Source organism: Mobula birostris, chromosome 7 (assembly GCF_030028105.1).
Source record: "Mobula birostris isolate sMobBir1 chromosome 7, sMobBir1.hap1, whole genome shotgun sequence".
Lineage (NCBI taxonomy): Eukaryota > Metazoa > Chordata > Chondrichthyes > Myliobatiformes > Myliobatidae > Mobula > Mobula birostris.
In genome coordinates this window covers 138376910-138396369 of record NC_092376.1, presented here as the reverse complement: position 1 = coordinate 138396369, position 19460 = coordinate 138376910, and the positions used below count along the sequence as shown (strand labels likewise).

The 19460-nt window shown below is 41.2% G+C and overlaps 1 protein-coding gene across 2 annotated transcripts in view; it reads left to right on the top strand.

The window, feature by feature from the left end:
- LOC140200452 (uncharacterized) overlaps positions 1 to 12614 on the top strand; it is a 49421-nt gene extending 36807 nt beyond the window's left edge. The window contains exons 4-10 of one of the 2 annotated variants that reach the window (XM_072263801.1): positions 843 to 947; positions 7291 to 7359; positions 8910 to 9011; positions 9252 to 9288; positions 9411 to 9478; positions 9565 to 9658; positions 10780 to 12614. In XM_072263801.1, coding sequence (XP_072119902.1) covers positions 843 to 947; positions 7291 to 7359; positions 8910 to 9011; positions 9252 to 9288; positions 9411 to 9478; positions 9565 to 9647 — 464 coding nt within the window. In that variant the 3' untranslated portion in view covers positions 9648 to 9658; positions 10780 to 12614. The remainder of the gene's footprint in view (positions 1 to 842; positions 948 to 7290; positions 7360 to 8909; positions 9012 to 9251; positions 9289 to 9410; positions 9479 to 9564; positions 9659 to 10779) is intronic. The other variant, XM_072263800.1, reaches the window with a different exon arrangement.
- The last annotated feature ends 6846 nt before the right edge of the window (positions 12615 to 19460 follow it).

Sequence of the window (19460 nt, the reverse complement as noted above, 5' to 3'; positions counted from 1 at the left end):
CTCGTAAACCTCCTGACAGACTGAATCTTTGACGGGACAGTTCTTTTCTGTTGTTGTTAGATTGAATGTTGAATCTGTCATGTTTTTCAGATGTTTTGTATTGATAAACTGTTGCTGAGATACTAGTATAAGTTTTCAGGGGTATGCAAGTTAATAACAACATTGTTTTTATTTCCCAGTCTTTTTACATTTGGGGATGTTGGTTTTTAAAGGGGGAGAAGTGTTGTAGCGTGAGCACTATTAAAAGTAAGTTAATACTATTTAAGATAATGGGGGGTTTTACTTCTGTTCTTTTTACTTCCGGTGGGCTTTGTATATAGTGTACCTGCCATGCTGTATGGGTTGTGAAAGCCTCTGTATATACATAATGGTTTTGAAGTTCGAGATAAAGTTGTTTCTTGGGCATGAAGTTGTCGAGTGTGACTTTTTCAAAGTAGAAGTTACTACAGGTTGAAGGGCCCATTTCTGTGTTGTTCAGATCTATGCCATTCTAATGTCATATAGTGTGAATAACTTGTTAAGAAAATGTTGACTTGCAAATTCTGTGTAGGTAGCATATATTTTTATGAAAAAGTTATTTTGAAAGAATATATATATATACACACACAGACACATACATATACATACAGGTTAGGCGTTTGCTCTTGCTCAAACCTACTACTTTTGATGTGTAAGTGGTATATTATTCTTTGATATACTGTACTTCAGAAGACATTTCAGGTCAATGATACACCAATAATGAATCTGGAGAGACCGAACAACCTGAATCTGTCTTCAGGTTTGCTAGACCTATCTGATGATTGTACTATTTAATTACATTGTTATATTGATTTCATTTCTAGCTGCAATTAATGCAAGCACTGATGATAATTCAACATCTTTCTCGGTGACATCCAATGGACAGAGTACGTATTCAACGGCAGCATCCAGCACGAAGGACATAAATGGTAAAAATTCACTAAACTAACTTCAGTATTAAAATGGATAAGTTAGTGAGAATTTCAGCAAAAAACAATAATTACTGGAGATAAAACCAAATTTAAATTTGTTTTCCAAGATTTTATTTGCAATTATCAATACACAATTATCTGACCTGTAAAATGATAAAAAGTATTCATCTACATTCATGTCTCTAAACTAGATGGTAAACAAATTCTGTTTTTTGTTTATTCCTGTTGAAGCACATGATTTACAGACTTCTCCATTTTATTGCATCAAGATCTTGTCCACCATGATCTCTAACTTTCCCACTCATTTCCTCCTTCTGCTCATCCCTCTCCATCCATCCATCCTTGACCCGACCACATTCCCTTGCAATCAATGGAAGTGCAACATTTGTTATAAGACCATAAGATACGGGAGAAGATTTAGGCCATTTGGCCCATCAAGTCTGCTCAGCCATTCCATTTTGGCAGATTTATTATCCCTCTCAAGACTAATCTCCTGCCATCTCCCAGTAACCTTTGACAACCTAATCAAGAACCTACCAACCTCTGCTTTAAATATACCCAATGAGTTGGCTTCCACAGCTGTCCGTGTCAATGAATTCCACAGATTCACCACCCTCTGGCTGAAGGAATTCCTTCTCATCCCTGCATTCTGATGTGGTGCCCTCTGGCCTGGGACTCCCCTACTATTGGAAATATCCTTTCCTCATACTCTCTGGACCTTTCAATATTGGATAATCAAATTATTCCTATTCCTTAGATCAGTCTTGTGAACCTCCTCTGGACTCTCTTCAAAGCCAGCACATCTTTTCTTACATAAGGGGCCCAAAAGGGGCTCACAATACACCGACTACAGTCTGACCAATGCCTTATAAATTCTTAGCATTACATCTTGCTTTTACATTCTGGCCCACTCAGAATGAAGGCTAACATTACATTTGCCTTTCTTACAATTGACTCAGTCTGCAAGTGAACTTTTAGGGAATCCTGCACAAGGAATCCCAGATCCCTTTGCATCTCTGATTTCTGAATTTAGTCCCTGTTTCGAAAATAGTCTACCCCTTTATTCCTTCTACCAAAGTGCATGACCATACACTTCCCTACATTATGTTCCATCTGCCACGTCTTTTCCCCTCATAATTTTTCTAAATCCTTCTGCAGACTCCCTGCGTCCTCAACACTAACTGCCCATCCACCCATCGTAGTATCATGCACATTTGGCCTATTTTATCATGTACCTCCACATACCTTGAAAACTCAACCTTAATAATAGACTACAACATCTCCCAAGCACTGAAGTCTAGACAACTAGTCTATAATTTCCTGTCTTTTGCCCCCCTCTTCTTAAAAAGTGGAGTGACTTTTTTCACTTTTCCAGTCCTCCAGAACCAGTCCAGAATCTAATGATTCTCGAAAGATCATTACTAATACCTCCACAATCTCTTCAGCTACCCCTTTCAGAATCTTGGGGTGTAGTCCATCTAGTCAAGGTGACTTGTCTACCTTCAGACCTTCCAGCTTTTCAAGCTCCTATTTCTTTGTAATAGCAACTACTTTCAAATTTCTGGCACTGCTGGTGTCTTCCACAGTGAGGACTGACACAAAATACTTGTTGAGTTTGCCCACCATTTCCTTGTCCCCATTACTCCTCTCCCTGTTGTTCTTGTACCTCCTCCCTCACTGCCATCCAGGGGTCAAAGCAGCCTTTCCAGCTGAGTTAAATATTCACAGACATCTCCTGTATTCTCATCTACAGCATTCAGTGTTCCTAATATGGTGACTAAATGAAGACTGGACCGTCAATTTTTTGAGAATCTATACTGTCTGCAATGGCGATCTCAAGCTCCTTGCTTTATGGCACTTCATTTTTATTTTCCCTTTCCCACACTGACTTTGAGTTTCACTACTTCCAGGATGAGGATCACTGCAAACTAGAGGAAGAATACCTAATATTCTGTGTGGGTAGTCTATAACCCAATCGTATGAACGCTACAGTTTCCAGATTCATCTAACCCTCACCTCCTTTGCTTCTCCTCTTCCTCCGGTCACCTCAGATTCACCTACTATACCTTTACGTATGATTTAAGCTATAATGTTGGCGCGTGGCCAAGTGGTTAAGGCGTTCATCTAGTGATTTGAATGTCGCTAGTTCGAGCCTTGGCTGAGGCAGCGTGTGTGTCCTTGAGCAAGGCACTTAACCACACATTGCTCTGCGACGGCACCGGTGCCAAGCTGTATGGGTCCTAATGCCCTTCCCTTGGACAACATCGGTGGCATGGAGAGGGGAGACTTGCAGCATGGACAACTGCTGGTCTTCCATACAACCTTGCCCAGGCCTGCGCCCTGGAAACTTTCCAAGGCACAAATCCATGGTCTCATGAGACTAACGGATGCCTATAAAAAGATATGCATTTATAGATGATCATCTGCTATAACTTTCCTGTACCTTTTCTCATTTTCCTGGTTCCATTCATGTTGAAAGACTTTAAGGTTTAGTTGTTGAGGGTATTATTGTTAGCTATTTTGTCCTTTGTTAGGATAAATTAGTTATTTGACACTGAGATCAGAAGAAAAACCCTCACTAAGAGAGCAACAAACCCTGGGGAGTTCTCAGTCCGAGAGGCTATGCTGCTCATTTTCTGAATGCACTCCGTACTAAAGGAATCAATGATATGGAAAGTCTAGCCCATGGATCCCAAGCCTAAAACATATCCTATGTCTTATTTATCACAGTGCTACATACTTGAGATGTTCTTATACAGTGCTGATGTTGCTTCACATGCATACATTGATATCTTGCTTCGTAAATGTTGTTCACATTTGTACTGACTCTCTTGTACCTTATTCCAAAGGAGTTATGAAGTTGATTTATGGGATCAACAAGGGCAAACATCATTGGGACTGGTTGCATAATGTTCCACCTGCCATGTCTTTTCCCATTCTCATAATTTGTCTAAATCCTTCTACAGACTTCCTGCTTCCTCAACACTACTTGCCCATCCACCCATCTTGCCTTTGCAAATTCCCCCTTAGTTCAGGGTATCTTTCTTATAACAAAAATCAAAGGGAGAGTTGCTGGGCATGCAAGAAACTAAGTTGTAGGAGTAATTATATTGACTGGCTGATCATGGCCTGGTATGGACAGACTAAAGCCCTTGAACAAAAAATTCGACAAAAAGTGATGGATATGGTCCAGTCCATCAAAGGTAAAGTCCTCCCCACCATTGAGCACATCTGCATGAAATCCTGTTGCAAGAAAGCAGCATCTATCAACAAGGACATGCCCTCTTCTCACTGCGGCCATCAGAAAGAAGGTACTGGGGCCTCAGGAGTCACACCATCAGGTTCAGGAACAGTTATTACCCTTCAGCCATCAGGCTGGTGAACCGAAGGGGATAACTTCACTAAACTTAAATTGCCCCATCATTGAAGTGTTCCCACAAACCTATGGACTCACTTTCAAGGACTCTTCATATCATGTTCTCAATATTTATTGCTTATTTATTATTATATCTTTCTTTTTGTATTTGCACATTATAGTTTATTGTCTTTAGCAAATTTGTTTTCCAAAGAGTTATATCTTTCAAGGACTGAAAGATCTCCAAAGAGATCACCAGCTCATAACCCAGCATGAATGGAAAGCGTGCAGGGGAGCCGGCTGGAGCTGGATTCGAAATCGGGACCTCTCGTCCTGAAGTCCAACGCTGATGCCACTACGCCACCAGCTGGGTCTTAATAAGCATACCTGCAAGAAAATGAATTTCAGGGCTGTATATGGTGATATATATGTACTTTGATAAATTTACTTTAAACTTTGAAGGGAAATACAGAAAAATGGGATGAATAGGATTTCCCCCTGAGAGCTCACACAGAACCAAGGGGCTGAATGAATCCCTAAGTCATAATAAGTATAAAATAAGGAATTGAATTCTTCAAAGCCTAATCACAGGACCACAACACATTAACTTCTAGCTGGTAGTTCAATTCAGAATGATTGGCTAATTAAAGAGTGCAAGTTAACTTGATCCGGATTTTCCCTGGACATATCAACATAGAAACTGGGAAAACTGCAGATCGGAAATTAACACATCCTACCTGGACTCAGGATTGGAGAACAATTATTTCACATCTGAGAAGCTAGGTTCACTTCCCAGCCAGCCCTTAGGTAGTCACTACAGACGGCTATAGAAGAGTGCTCTTTACATTGAAAGCAGGTGCTGATTTTAATTGACACACATCAAAGTTGCTGGTGAACGCAGCAGACCAGGCAGCATCTGTAGGAAGAGGTGCAGTCGACATTTCAGGCCGAGACCCTTCGTCAGGACTAACTGAAGGAAGAGTGAGTAAAGGATTTGAAAGTTGGAGGGGGAGGGGATGATCCAAAATGATAGGAGAAGACAGGAGAGGGAGGGATAGAGCCAAGAGCTGGACAGGTGATAGGCAAAAGAGGATACGAGAGGATCATGGGACAGGAGGTCCAGGAAGAAAGACAAGGGGGGGGACCCAGAGGATGGGCAAGAGGTATATTCAGAGGGACAGAGGGAGAAAAAGGAGAGTGAGAGAAAGAATGTGTGCATAAAAATAAGTAACAGATGGGGTTCCTCCACTATCAACTCTGCTCTTAAATGCATCTCCCCCATTTCACGTACATCTGCTCTCACTCCATCCTCCCACCACCCCACTAGGAATAGGGTTCCCCTGGTCCTCACCTACCACCCCATCAGCCTCCGGGTCCAACATATTATTCTCCGTAACTTCCGCCACCTCCAACGGGATCCCACCACTAAGCACATCTTTCCCTCCCCCCCTCTCTTTGCATTCCGCAGGGATCGCTCCCTACACAACTCCCTTGTCCATTCGTCCCCCCCCATCCCTCCCCACTGATCTGCCTCCTGGCACTTATCCGTGTAAGCGGAACAAGTGCTACACATGTCCTTACACCTCCTCCCTTACCACCATTCAGGGCCCCAAACAGTCCTTCCAGGTGAGGCAACACTTCACCTGTGAGTCGACTGGGGTGATATACTGTGTCCGGTGCTCCCAATGTAGCCTTTTGGCGAGACCCGACGCAGACTGGGAGACCGCTTTGCTGAACATCTACGCTCTGTCCGCCAGAGAAAGCAGGATCTCCCAGTGGCCACACATTTTAATTCCACATCCAATTCCCATTCTGCCATGTCTATCCACGGCCTCCTCTACTGTAAAGATGAAACCACACTCAGGTTGGAGGAACAACACCTTATATTCCGTCTGGGTAGCCTCCAACCTGATGGCATGAACATCGACTTCTCTAACTTCCACTAAGGCCCCACCTCCCCCTCGTACCCCATCTGTTACTTATTTTTATGCACACATTCTTTCTCTCACTCTCCTTTTTCTCCCTCTGTCCCTCTGAATATACCTCTTGTCCATCCTCTGGGTCCCCCCCCTTGTCTTTCTTCCCGGACCTCCTGTCCCATGATCCTCTCTTATCCCCTTTTGCCTATCACCTGTCCAGCTCTTGGCTCTATCCCTCCCCCTCCTGTCTTCTCCTATCATTTTGGATCTCCCCCTCCCCCTCCAACTTTCAAATCCCTTACTCACTCTTCCTTCAGTTAGTCCTGACGAAGGGTCTCGGCCTGAAACGTCGACTGCACCTCTTCCTACAGATGCTGCCTGGCCTGCTGCGTTCACCAGCAACTTTGATGTGTGTTGCTTGAATTTCCAGCATCCGCCAGAATTCCTGTTGTTTGCTGATTTTAATTGAAAGTGTTAGGCGGTCTGCTTTTTTTAAATCATTCTATTTTTAATTAATATCTAACATTTGCAGATATGTTTAAGTATGCTTATTATTGGCAATAGGTTTTTAGTTATTGCAATCTTTTGCTTTGAAATGTCTTTGACTTTCAGAGAGTTTCAAAAAACATTTGAAATGCCTATGACAGAAATTGAATGGCCATTTGGGCTCATGGCTTCAGGGTCCACCATTTAAGGCCTAGTTGACACTTGTAGCCAACTCAAATTGGTAGGGTGGTCACGACAGCCTGGGGCCCAGTATGATGAAAGACACCACAGTGCAAAAAGTGAGACTGTTGGGACAGTGTGGGTGGTGAGATTGATTAAGTGTAGTCTGCTCATTGTTGTGACAATGATTTTTTTCAGTATTGGTGAATCATACTTTTTGTTTCTCACTGAAATCTTGGAAATAGGCTATAAAAATCACCAACAATCAGATTTGAAGGTAATTGTGCATTTACATTAATAGCTAATATTAAACTTAGACCAAGGTTTGTACATTTTTATATCAAATATGTGCAAATAATCAGCATCACATACATTTTATTACTTATTTATATTTTGACAGGTCAGATGTCTATGCCAACCCCAACTCCTGCTACAATTGGAACCAACTCGTTGTCCGTAATAGCCTTTGGTAAATATTTTGCTATCAAATACTGAGTTCTTTCGTCAATACAGCTGTGATCTTGTGACTCCACTCAGCTCTCATTAGCAATTGATTCCATAGCAGGCAGATGAGCAGTAGCAAAAATATAAAAGAAAAGTGTAAAAACGTTATTGACTATTAATATTGCCTGTTTTCTTTGCTATAGTTTAGGAATAAGTCTTGCAAGGCCTTACATCTTAAATTAAGCCTCAATGGGTGAAATACAGGCATCACAGCTCACAATGACATGAAGACTGACCCAAACCCATCCATTTTTAGGAGTTACATCGGAGGTTAATTGCAAAAGTTATAACACAAGAGCCTAATGCATTTCTATCTGCCTGCTTCTGGATTTAACAGTGAATGAACAAGAGGAAGCTACGGGTGGGCCAGTCTCTTTCTGAGATGAACACATGCAAATGCCAGAGGGTCTCAGCAGGTTAGGCAGCACCTATGGAGGAAAATGACCAGCTGACATTTCAGGCCTAAAACCTACATTGGAACAGGAAAGGAAGGAGACAGAAGCCAGAATAAAAGAGTTGGCGTAGGGGCAGGAGCACAAGCTGTAAGGAAATAAATGAATGGAGTTAAGAGAGATAAAAGGGATTGATTTCAGAAGCTAGGAGGTGGTAGGTGGGGAAGGCTAAGGCCTGAAGAGGAAGGAATCTGACAGGAGAGGAGAGTAGATCTTGGAGTAAAGAGGAGGAGGTGGAGAACCAGAGGAAGAATGGTGAAGATGATGGGCAAATCGTGAAGGTGGGGGGTGGGGATAGTGGAAGGGTAATGGGGCCACTGGTATAAGAGAAAACAGAGAGGGCAGAGCACATGGTCAGAGAGATAGAGAGCAACAAAATTTACAGCAATGATTTTGCGACTCTACTCAGCTCTCGTTAGTAATTGATTACATAGCAGGCAGATGAGTAGTAGCAAAACTATAAAAGAAATTTACAGTTCTTCCCCCAACCTCTCCTACTGAGTATATCCACAAGGAATGCTGCCACAAGAAAGCAGCACCCATGATCAAAGATCTCCACCATCCAGGCCAATCTTGCTATTACAATCGGGCAAGAGGTACAGAAGCCCTAGGTCCTACACCACTAGGTTCAGAAGATGAAAAGGGAACTGGATGGCGCTGTTCCTTTGCAAGAGATAAACAATTTCAAGAACAATCAGCCATTGACTAGTCACAGGCCTTCAGTCAGACAGGTGACCAACTACCACCACTCTCTGGTGTCTCATACCAAGCCAATGTTGAATCCACGGTACTTACTACATCCTGAACAGAACTCCTGTCTGCTCCCCTAAACAATGAATCCCCATCACTACTGCTCACTACTCTTTCCCCCTTTCCTTTCTGAGTCACAGAGCCAGACTTAATTTTTTATATCTTTTATTTTAAAATACCTAGTTTTTACACTTTTTGTTGTATTAACTTATATCTAGCACTTAGGCTTGTCTGTTGTATTGAAATATACCTTTAACGACTCATGACTTTCCTGTTGCAAAAGTAGTAACATGAACGTAACTTGTGTTTTCAGCTGTGATCATCCTGATCATAATCCTTGTGATAGTTGTGGTGATACTCGCTAGTGTCATCATCCTGAGGTTTAAATGTTGTGGCTGCCAGGAAACACCACAAGGTAGCTAAACTATCTGAATTTTTTTTTTAACTAATGCCATTTAATGTTAATCAAAAACATATCGTTGAGAAAGCAATACGTGTCGTCATTGGAAGCAGTCGCTCTACTTCCTGCAATTTCCAGAAAGAAATATATATGTTAAATATATAATAACTTTCCATTGAGCAAACTGTTTTATTGTCTGAGTATATTTTTTTATTCTTGGATACTTTTGCATTTTACTGTTTAATATCTTAATAGATACAAGTAAGGCACGAAGTGAGGGACCATCAGAAAGGTAAGCAAATATATGCAGCTAATTCAATCTCATAATTATGTACTCATTAAAGATTAAAGACTGATAACTGATATAGAGCCTAATGAATTTAAATATTTTCAACACCTGTGTTTTTCCCTCAGCTCTCATGCTAATGGAGAAAAGGAAAGCATCACTTTGGTTTCTATGCGAAGTCTTTACACAGAAGCTGGTCTGTCCTGCTTAATTTAAAGCTCACAATTTTTACTTCCAATTGTAAATACTTTGTGCAGTACTTACACTTAATCTGTACTTTAGGAGGTCAAGAATCATCAGCGCAGGGGTATCTTCAAAATGAGTCCAATGAAATTGATGAGATGATAAACAATTTTAGCAAATAGATGATATCAAGGTGAGATTTTTATGTTTCTGGGCCATTATAATCTAAGTAGCAAACGTAGGTAAAATTATTTCTTTCTAAATGACCATTTCCTTCATACTTTCCTTGTGGGAAGCAAGTAACTTAGCTTTTAAGTTACTTTATCACATGTTGTGATTCATTCTTTAATATATTATAGCATTTCCTTGCAGTGTTACTGTAGTAACAGTCTACAGTATAAAACTGCCAAAATTCCAAACTGGAGCAAAGATTCCTTCACAATAAAAAATAAGATCCGTTTTCCTCCTCCCCAAAGGTTTATAAGTTTATATGGATCCACAACAACTGTGATATAAACAATGTATACTGATAAGAAATCAAGTTATCCAATTAGACATGAATTTTTCGTTTCAAACCAAGACACAGAATAAACTTTTCTAAAAGGATTGGAGGTGCACCAATCCTGCCGGAGAAGGGAAAAAACAAACTAAATCATGTCATGTCTGTAATTCAATGTGCCTACTGGTGGGGGAGGAGGGGGGGTGATACTGACAGGATGGGTTGTGGGACAACAAAGTAAAAATAGGAGAGAATGTGGAAGAGGAACTTGGGGGCGAGCATACGTGAGAGGGAGGCAAAGTGAATAATAAAGGTAATATGATAAGGAAGGTGGATGGAGAAAAGATCATGAATTATCAGTGAGAGGAGAAAGGATAAGAAGACTGTATTGGGAACAACAAGAAAGAGGCTGCAACATAAGAATCTTTGCTAATGTGGAGAAAATGGTGTGAAGAATAGGAGATAAACATATAACTTAGAAGTGGTGGTGGAGATGTAGGGTAAAGTCTGAGGTAAATTATGATAAGAATAAGTGTTCCTGAAATCAAAATCCCTCCAAATGTAGAATGCTTGATATTTTCAAAACAGTCAGCATTTTAATGTATGATAAATAATGCTACTTTTAAAAGTATATATATTTTTAATTTTGATAGCTAGCTCTAGAATTGTCTGAAAATCCAGATTGGTGCAAAGCTGGATTGATGTTTTTAAAGCTTCCTGCTATTGATTTATTTCACTGGCTGAGATAATATATCATTGCTCGAAAACTATTATGTTGCTGTTATTTATTGATCTCTCTTTTATTGTAATTTCAGCTGGTGTAGAAGGACTGAAGTCAATGCTGTGGATTTGTACAAGATAGAGGAACACGGGAAACTTCATTGTCATCTTACGGAGTAGGGCATGGTTCTATTTGACACTTGTAATAAAGCAGCTTCTGAAAAAAAGTTCTCATGTAGTATCATAAGCTATTTTTCTAAGTGATGTAACACTTTAGGTACTGAACACTGAAAAACATCATAAAAATAACATTTGTACAACTTGTAACTTTAACTAAAGTATAAGTTATGATGATAATTTTGACATTGGATAATGGAGTCAAAATTAACTGGCATCCTGTAAATTTTAAATATAATTTACTTTTTGAATATAAATATTACAGAGGAATAACTTAAATTTGAAGATTTGAGTTGATTTCATATCAGAGCAGGAAGCAAAACTAATCTTCTGTTTTAGATTCTGTTTAGCCATCCTGGCAAAACTATTCATATAGCTGCACTGTAAGGAACATTGAATATGCATTGCAATTCAACAAATACTCACATGCCTTCAGGTAATTACATAACTAATTTACAAGTTGATTTCTTCCTTTTCTTTATGTCTTCTGCAAGTAAATGAATTCTGCAATAAAACTCCCAAATATAAAGGAGCCAAAATGTTGGTTATTCCAGGGAACTGCTGCGGTTTTCAGTTAAAAGGGCCAGAGAAGTGACTGCAAGTTTTACAAGATTCTTTTTCACTCATCATTACATTGAGTACTGTGAGAATCAGACGACCCACCAACAGCAATGCAATGAATATAGGACAGGGATGGGAATAGTTTTTGTTAAGATTTGTCAGACAACCCTGGGTATAAGCTTGGAGACTGGTACAGACCGGCCTTGGGAAAAAAAAGAAATGTAACTTTCACTGAAGAAGATCAGACCAGAGAAGACTTGTGGATCCTTGAAAGAGTATCTAAATATTTTTATTGGTATGATTCCACAAGAGATTACAGATGAATTTAAATGAAATCTCTACAAAATTATTAGTAAGGCATCAATCCCTGATAGCCATGTGTGCGAGTTTCTCGTTGTATGATGCAGAAAGGCACTAGAGTTGCATTGTCAGCTGATCCTGATAGGAAATGCTTATCTGCTCATAACTCGCAATTTTTGAGGGAACAGAAGTATAGGCTATTGGTCAGTAGTTCTCATGAATACAGCAAATTAATTTAGCTTTATCAATCATTTAAATAAGAAATTAAGGTAAACAAAGAAACAATAACATAGCAAATTATTTCACTTCTTGAAATTTATTTTCTTATTGTTCAGGACCATAAAATTTAGAAAATAACTTTCAGAGCTTTTGCATTTTGAGTTTAGCATTGTATCAAGGTGCTGCAGTGCACTAAAAACAACAGTTTTCGAAGACTCTGATGGCTAAGTTATCAATGCACATCTGCAAAATAACAGGAATCCGGAAATTATTGCTGCACCTATTAGTAGTTGCATATTTAAAAGGTTCACATGACATTCATCTGCCTGCTCTACCTGTAAAACATTCAATTGATAATTTTAAAATACTAATATTTGTCAAAATAATGTACAAATCAATCTTCCCCACACTACTTTGACTTAATTCAATCCTAGAATGTGAGATGTGAAATCTTTAGGCCAGAAGACCATTCCAATCATCTTTCCATTATAATTACTGATTGTTTTCTGAAAGACCTATCTCTGGCAACCAGTTATCCATCAATATGTTTCAGTAAGTGACACACTGATTTGGTGAGTATAATGGTTTGGGGTTCAAACTATCAAATGATTTGAATTGAATTAAATTGACTTTATTACTTACATCCTTCACATACATGAGGAATAAAAACCTTTACGTTATGTCTCTGCCTGAATGTCCAGTGTGCAATTTATAGTAATTTGTAATAAATAGTATGTACAACAGGACAGTCAATATAGCATAGGAATACAATTGTATAAGCATGAATTAATCAGTCTGATGGCTCGGTGGAAGAAGCTGTCCCGGAGCCTATTGGTCCTGGCTTTAATGCTGCGGTACCATTTCCCAGATGGTGGTAGCTGGAACAGTTTGTGGTTAGGGTGTCTTGCGTCCCCAATGATCCTTTGGGCCATTTTTAAGCATCTGTCTCTGTAAATGTCGTGAATAGTGGGAAGTTCACATCTACAGATGTGCTAGGCTGTCCGTACCACTCTCTGCAGAGTTCTGTGATTGAGAGAAGTACAGTTCCCTACCAGGCAGTGATGCAGCCGGTTAGGATGTTCTCAAGTGTGCCCCGTAGAAAGTCTTTAGGATTTGAGGACTCATGCCAAACTGTATATAATCAACATCAACAACATTTCAATGCAAGACAAAGAACGTTGAAATTAAAGATACAAAATTGCAAAGGGCATATTAATCCAAGTTCCAACTGTCTCTCCCGGAAAGGCCACCAGTGAAATGCTCCATTTGAAAAATCTTCAAGTGTCCTGTCTAGTATTTATCAAAAAAAAATCAGAACAACCAATCATGAAGCAATTTGCTACCTTTAGAAACAAACAGGCCATATAGGGCTGCTGTGTGTACTGACATAAAAAATGACTAATTTGTTTTGTGTTTCTCATGCACAGGTAAAAGTACTATTTCTCATATTGAATAGTTTCAATGTAGAAGTAAAATCTCTCCTTATCCTAGTTATTAAAATATAAGTTTGACTAGACTTCAACAAACATTTTAGAATGAATTTCTCTACTGCACTACAGTGTTCTTTATTAAAGACGTGCAAACCTGTTGCTTAAGGCTGTACATTTTTCTCAGGAGCGTAGCAAAATTACAACTTCCAAGAAAAGTTGTAATTTAAGTTACAAACAAGACATGACATTGAATGTCATCAATTTAATTTAATTTTTTTCTTGCAAACAATCTTGCCTTTCATAGGATGATAGACAAAATAAAATTTTAACAAAGCATACCTTTGGACACACTATTTGCGATTTTCTAGGTAAGCAGAAAGTAAATTGATTCTATTATATATTGAAGTCTACAGTATTTGAAGATTATAAACCACTTTCACTAGCTACTGTATATTTTAAATAAGTACAATCTGTGCCACAGTTTAGATGATTTCAAGAAAATTACATGTACTTTTTTGTTTTGGGACCCCTGCTCTTTGTGATTTTATAGATGAAATATTGGAAGGGTAGGTTAGTAAGTCTGCAGATGATATGGAGGCTGGTGGTGTTGTGCAGTGGTCCCCAACCTCCGGGCCGCGGACCGATACATTGCTGCGAAGCAGCGGTAGCCGGAGTACACCCAGCACATCTTTAAGAAAAAAGCCGAAGTGAACGAGCTAACTAATTAGGTGCCACCCGGCACGTAAATGTCAGCCCGGATCAGAGGCGATTGCTGATTTCACTTGCTCTACGCGATGTTCACTCCTCTTTCCAGGGCACTGGAGCCGTTAGCTGTTCCATTGTCTGGTCAATTTAAACGCCAGCCCAGACAGGCAGAAAAGACAGTGCTGTCAGGATCAAGGTGATGTGTTGAATCTACACAAACCTCTAATAAAGTATAGGCACTGCTGTGCTTTCTTTGTCATGACAGTTACGTGCTGGTCCCAGGACAGATGCTCTGACACTTTTCAGAGAGAGAAACGTCGATCTTTAATGCCAAAAATTTAAGGTTATTGACCCTCTCCACCTCAGTTCCTCTAATGAAGACTGGCTTCTGGGCAGCACCTGATTAACTAGCTTGTTTATTTCGGCTTTTATCTTAAATATCGCAGCTCGTAGTGGCCACTCCGCTGGTGATGCCTGTTATTTGTCAAGTAGGGTGCTGTGCACAATCCTAATTTGATGGAGACGGACGTGAGAGAATGGAGGAACATCTGGTGAAACTTCTGAAATGCCTGCTTCGCTGCTGCTGCTATTGTGTGGTCCAGAATCTCCGGAGGAGAAGACCCGAGTCCTTGGCTTTGCTTGTTGCTCAGTGGCTGGGGCGGGGTCGAAGCACTCAGCAGAGGATGGTGCTCGGCGAGGCTGTGTCGGAGGGGCTGGTTGGAGGCTCGAAGTTTTCGGACGGACTCAGAGTCTGCTGCAGTCGGTTGCTTCCAATGGTGCTGCATCGGCAAGTTGGCGGCGCTTGGAGGTTCATGGCGGGGAGAATTCCTCCCTTCTGCCGCCTGCGTGAGATGATGAGTCTATCGGGACTTTGAGACTTTTTTTTACCGTGTCCACGGTCTGCTGTTTATCAAATTATGGTATTGCTTTGCACTGTTGTAACTATATGTTTTGTCAGTTTTAGTCTTGGTTTGTCCTGTGTTTTCTTGTGATATCATTCTGGAGGAACATTGTATCATTTTTTAATGCATGCATTCCTAAATGACAATAAATGAGGACTGAGTGTCCTCATAATCTAATCAAAAAAAAAGATATGCTGGGTGCGCTCCGGCTACCGCTGCACCTCTGCATGCTTCGTGGCCCGGTATCGGTCCGCGGCCCGGAGGTTGGGACCACTGGTGTTGTGGATAGTACTGAAGATAGTAGTAGGTTACAACAGGACATTGAGAAAATGTAGAGCTGGGCTGAGAAAGTGGCAGATAGATTTCAGGTTCAAGTTTATTGTCATCTGACCGTACATATATGCAACCATCAAAATAATGTTCCTCAGGATCATGGTGCACCCACAAAACATATATCACACACAGCATATAAAACAAAATATTACCACAAATAAGTTAATAAAATATCATTCAAGATGGATGCAGTGTGCAGCACTGGTAAACAGTAAACAATTTGCTCCCTAGTGACGAGACCTTGGTAGTCGCAGGGTATTCAGTAGTTTCACAGCCTGAGGGAAGAAGCTGTTACCCAGTCTGGCAGTTCTAGTCCTGATGCTTCTGCACCTCCTTCCTGATGGTAGTGGGTCAAAGTATTCCTGGGATAGGTGGTAGGCATCCTCAAAAATGCCTTGGGCCCTTTATTTACAATGCTCCTGTAACTGGACAACGTGAGTGTACGGTTGGGAAAGCTGAACCTGAAGGTGTGACGAGAGACCTTGATGAGAACGGCTTGGACCCAAATGCTGGAGCATCCACAGCAAGGAGTGAAACTCGGTTTCAAACTGGATCGAGAATCTGAGCACAAAACAAACACGAGACAAAACCACGAGAAGGCTTACAACTAAACATCGAACCTCAGTTCAGATACTCTTCAAGCACCCAAACATGATTGCCAGTTAGCGGGACTGTCCTGAATCTTTAGAGGGGTTGTTCCAGCTGTCCATAATCAGGGGAGTTACAGCATCTAAACCTCGGAAGCTGGCGTGAATGGGTGCATGTCGTAACAAGAGGCAGAGGTAATAGTAGGATTCTTAGCTGTGTAGAGGAACAGAGGGATCTTGGGGTCCTTACCCTTAGAAACTTTAAAGTTACTGCAAGATTTTGATAGAGTTGTCAAGATAGGCCGTCATTAATTGGGAGATCAAGTTTAAGAACTGCGAGATACTATTGCAACTCTATAAAACTCTGGTTAGATCACTTGTGGAGTATTGTGTTCAGTCCTGGTTGTCTCATGATAGGAAGGATGTTTTGTATAAGCTTTGGATAGGGAGTAAAGGAGATTTTTTCTGTATTTGTCTGTATTAGGAAGCATGAGTTATGAGGAATGGTTAAGTGAGCTAGGGCTTTTCTCATTGGAGCAAAGGAGGATGAAAGACAACTTGACAGAGGTGTATGAGATGAGAAGAGCCACAGACAGGATGGACAGCCACTGTCTTTCTCCCAGGGTAGCAATGGCTAATACATGAGAACGTACTTTTAAGGTGATTGGAGGAAAGTCTGGGGGGGAAGGCAGAGGTAGGATTTTTACACAGATTGGTAAAGTGCATGGAACCCACTGCCGGCAGTGGTGGTAGAGGCAGATACATTCGGGACACTTACAGACTCCGAGATAGGCACATGAATGAGAGAGAAATGCAGGGCAATGTGGGAGGGAAGGGTTAGATTAATTTGGGAGTAGGTTAAAATATTGGCCTATACTGTTGTCTGTTCTATTTTGAGGTGCATAAAGGAAGTGAGTTATCTAAAGCTGTGGAATCTGAGAAACTACAAACGTAGAATATACCCACAAAAGATGAAATGCTATTTCTCAAACTTATGAAAGTGGAGGAAGTCACAGTCAGAATGGGGGCAGGGCAGAGAAGTGGCGGGCAGCAAGAAGCTCAGACTCATTCTTGCAGACTAAGAGCAAGTTCCCTGCAAAGCCGTCCCCTGATCTGTGTACTGTACAGGAGCCCACAGTGTGAACACTGCATACACTGAGACTGGAATTGTTTCCTCACCTGCAAGCACTGAGGGCAGGAATAGCAGCAATGCTTCCACAAAAAAGTGTATCTGTTGTTAAAATCTGATTAGCCATGGTAGTGTAGCAGTTAGTGCAATGCTATTACAGCTCAGAGCGTTCCAGAGTTCAATTCCAGCGCTCTCTCAAAGGGGTTTGTATGTTCTTCCCATGAGTGAATGGGTTTCCTCACACAGTCCAAAGACGTAAATTGTCCTGTGATTAGGCTAGTGCTAAATAGGTGAGTTGCAGCTCATTAGGTTGGAAAAGCTGTTCTATGCTGTATCCCCAGTCAAATAAATAAAACTAAATTAATAAATTGCAAAGGATGCTAAGGCTGCTGAGATGGAAAGGGAGCATTAGCAGCACACTATTCTAGTTCTACATTAGGAAAAATGAAGCTAAGAAGAAGCAGGAAATTGATGATCTACAGTCAACAGCTCTATCAGCAATGGTAGCAGAGAAGCCACAGTTTAGGAAGACACAGCTGAGGACCTCTTGTCCTCACCTAACACCCACCCAGCCTCCACGTCTAGCACATAATTCTCTGAAACTTCCACCACCTCCAATGGGATCCAACCATCAAACACATCTTTCCCTCTTCCCCACTTTCTGCTTTCCACAGGGATCTCTCCCTACACGACTCCCTTGCTCATTCATCTCTCCCCACTGATCTCCTTCCTGGCACTTATCCTGCAAGTGGAACAAGTACTGCACCTGCCCCTACGCCTCCTCCCTCACTACGATTCAGGACCCTAAACAGTCCTTCCAGGTGAGGTGACATTTCACCTGTGAGTCTGTTGGGGTCATTTACTGTGTTCGGTGCTCCCTGTGTGGCCTCCTATATATTGGTGAGACCCGATGTAGATTGGGAGACCGCTTCACCAAGCATCTACGCCCCGTCCGCCAAAAAAAGCAGGATCTCCCAGTGGTCACTCATCTTACTTCCACTTCCCATTCCCATTCCGATATGTCCATCCATGGCCTCCTCCACTGTCATGATGAGGCCACACTTAGGGTGGAGGAACAACACCTTACATTCCATTTGGGTTGTCTCCAAACTGATGGCATGAACGTCAATTTCTCAAATTTTTGGTAATGACCCCCACATCATCCCCCTTCACCAATTCCCATCTCATTTTCCTTCTCTCACCTGATCTCTTTGCCCGCCCATCACCTCCCACTGGTGCTCCTCCCCCCTTTTTCTTTCTTCCATGGCCTTCTGTCTCTTTCACCAATCAACTTCCCAGCTCTTTATTTCATCCCTCCTCCTTCAGATTTCATCTCTCACCTGGTGTTTCTCTCTCTCCCCCCTCCCCCCATCTTTTAAATCTACTCCTCAGCTTTTTCCTCTCCAGTCCTGCCGAAGGGTTTCGGCCTGAAATGTAGACTGTACTTTTTTCCATAGATGCTGCCTGGCCTGTTGATTTCCAATATTTTGTGTGTGTTACTCAGATTTCTAGCATCTGCAGATTTTCTCTTGTTTGTGAAAAGTATTGGCTTACCATTTCTCCCTTAGTGCAGCCTGAGCTGGGGATGTCCCACTGATCTGCATTTTGAAACTTCTTTAATTGTCCTTATTTCATATATATATATATCGCCCTCTCTCCCTCTTTCACCCTCTCTTGCTCCCTACCCTTGTAGGTTTTCACAAATGAAATGATGTGAGGCCTTTTATGTTTAAGAAAAGCCATAACAACTCACTTATTGTACTCCAAAACCTGATCACAAAGTGCGGTAAACAAAATTTACGCAAATCATGTAATTATGCCAACATGTTAGAGCAACCTCTTAAAGTGAACACCAACTTAATGTCGGTGGTTGTGAATTATGTGCATTTCCACCAATCACATAACCCTACACAGGCACCCCCACCCCCAGAGTTCACTAAAACCGGCATTGAGACCTGTCCAGAGTTCAGTGAGCCATGCAGCTTGAGTCCTATGTTCCATGGGTGAAGAAACAGTGAGTGCCTCTGGCTCATCCCAAGGTGTGTTGACATGCTCATGGTCATGTCGTGATGCCAGGGGCATGGTAGCGGAATCCTCCAAATCTTGGTGGGCTGGTTTAAGGTGATATACCGTAAATTTTGGTGTATAAGTCGAGAATTTGGCCCTAAATTTTGGTCCTAAAATTAGGGGGTCGGCTTATACAGAGGGTGCCAACTTTGGAAAAACGAATACACGGAAGACAGGTCGTATTTATTGGCTGTTTGAGTCAGATACAAAAGAAAATACGAACGCTTATGAAATCTACACAAAAGAAAAAGATCTACAAAACACATTCTGTTTCTCAATTTACTTGTATACACTGATGTTGTCCAACGTTCAGAGTTTGAAACTTTCACACTCTTCATTATCTGACTCTCCGAAAATCGCGTCCCA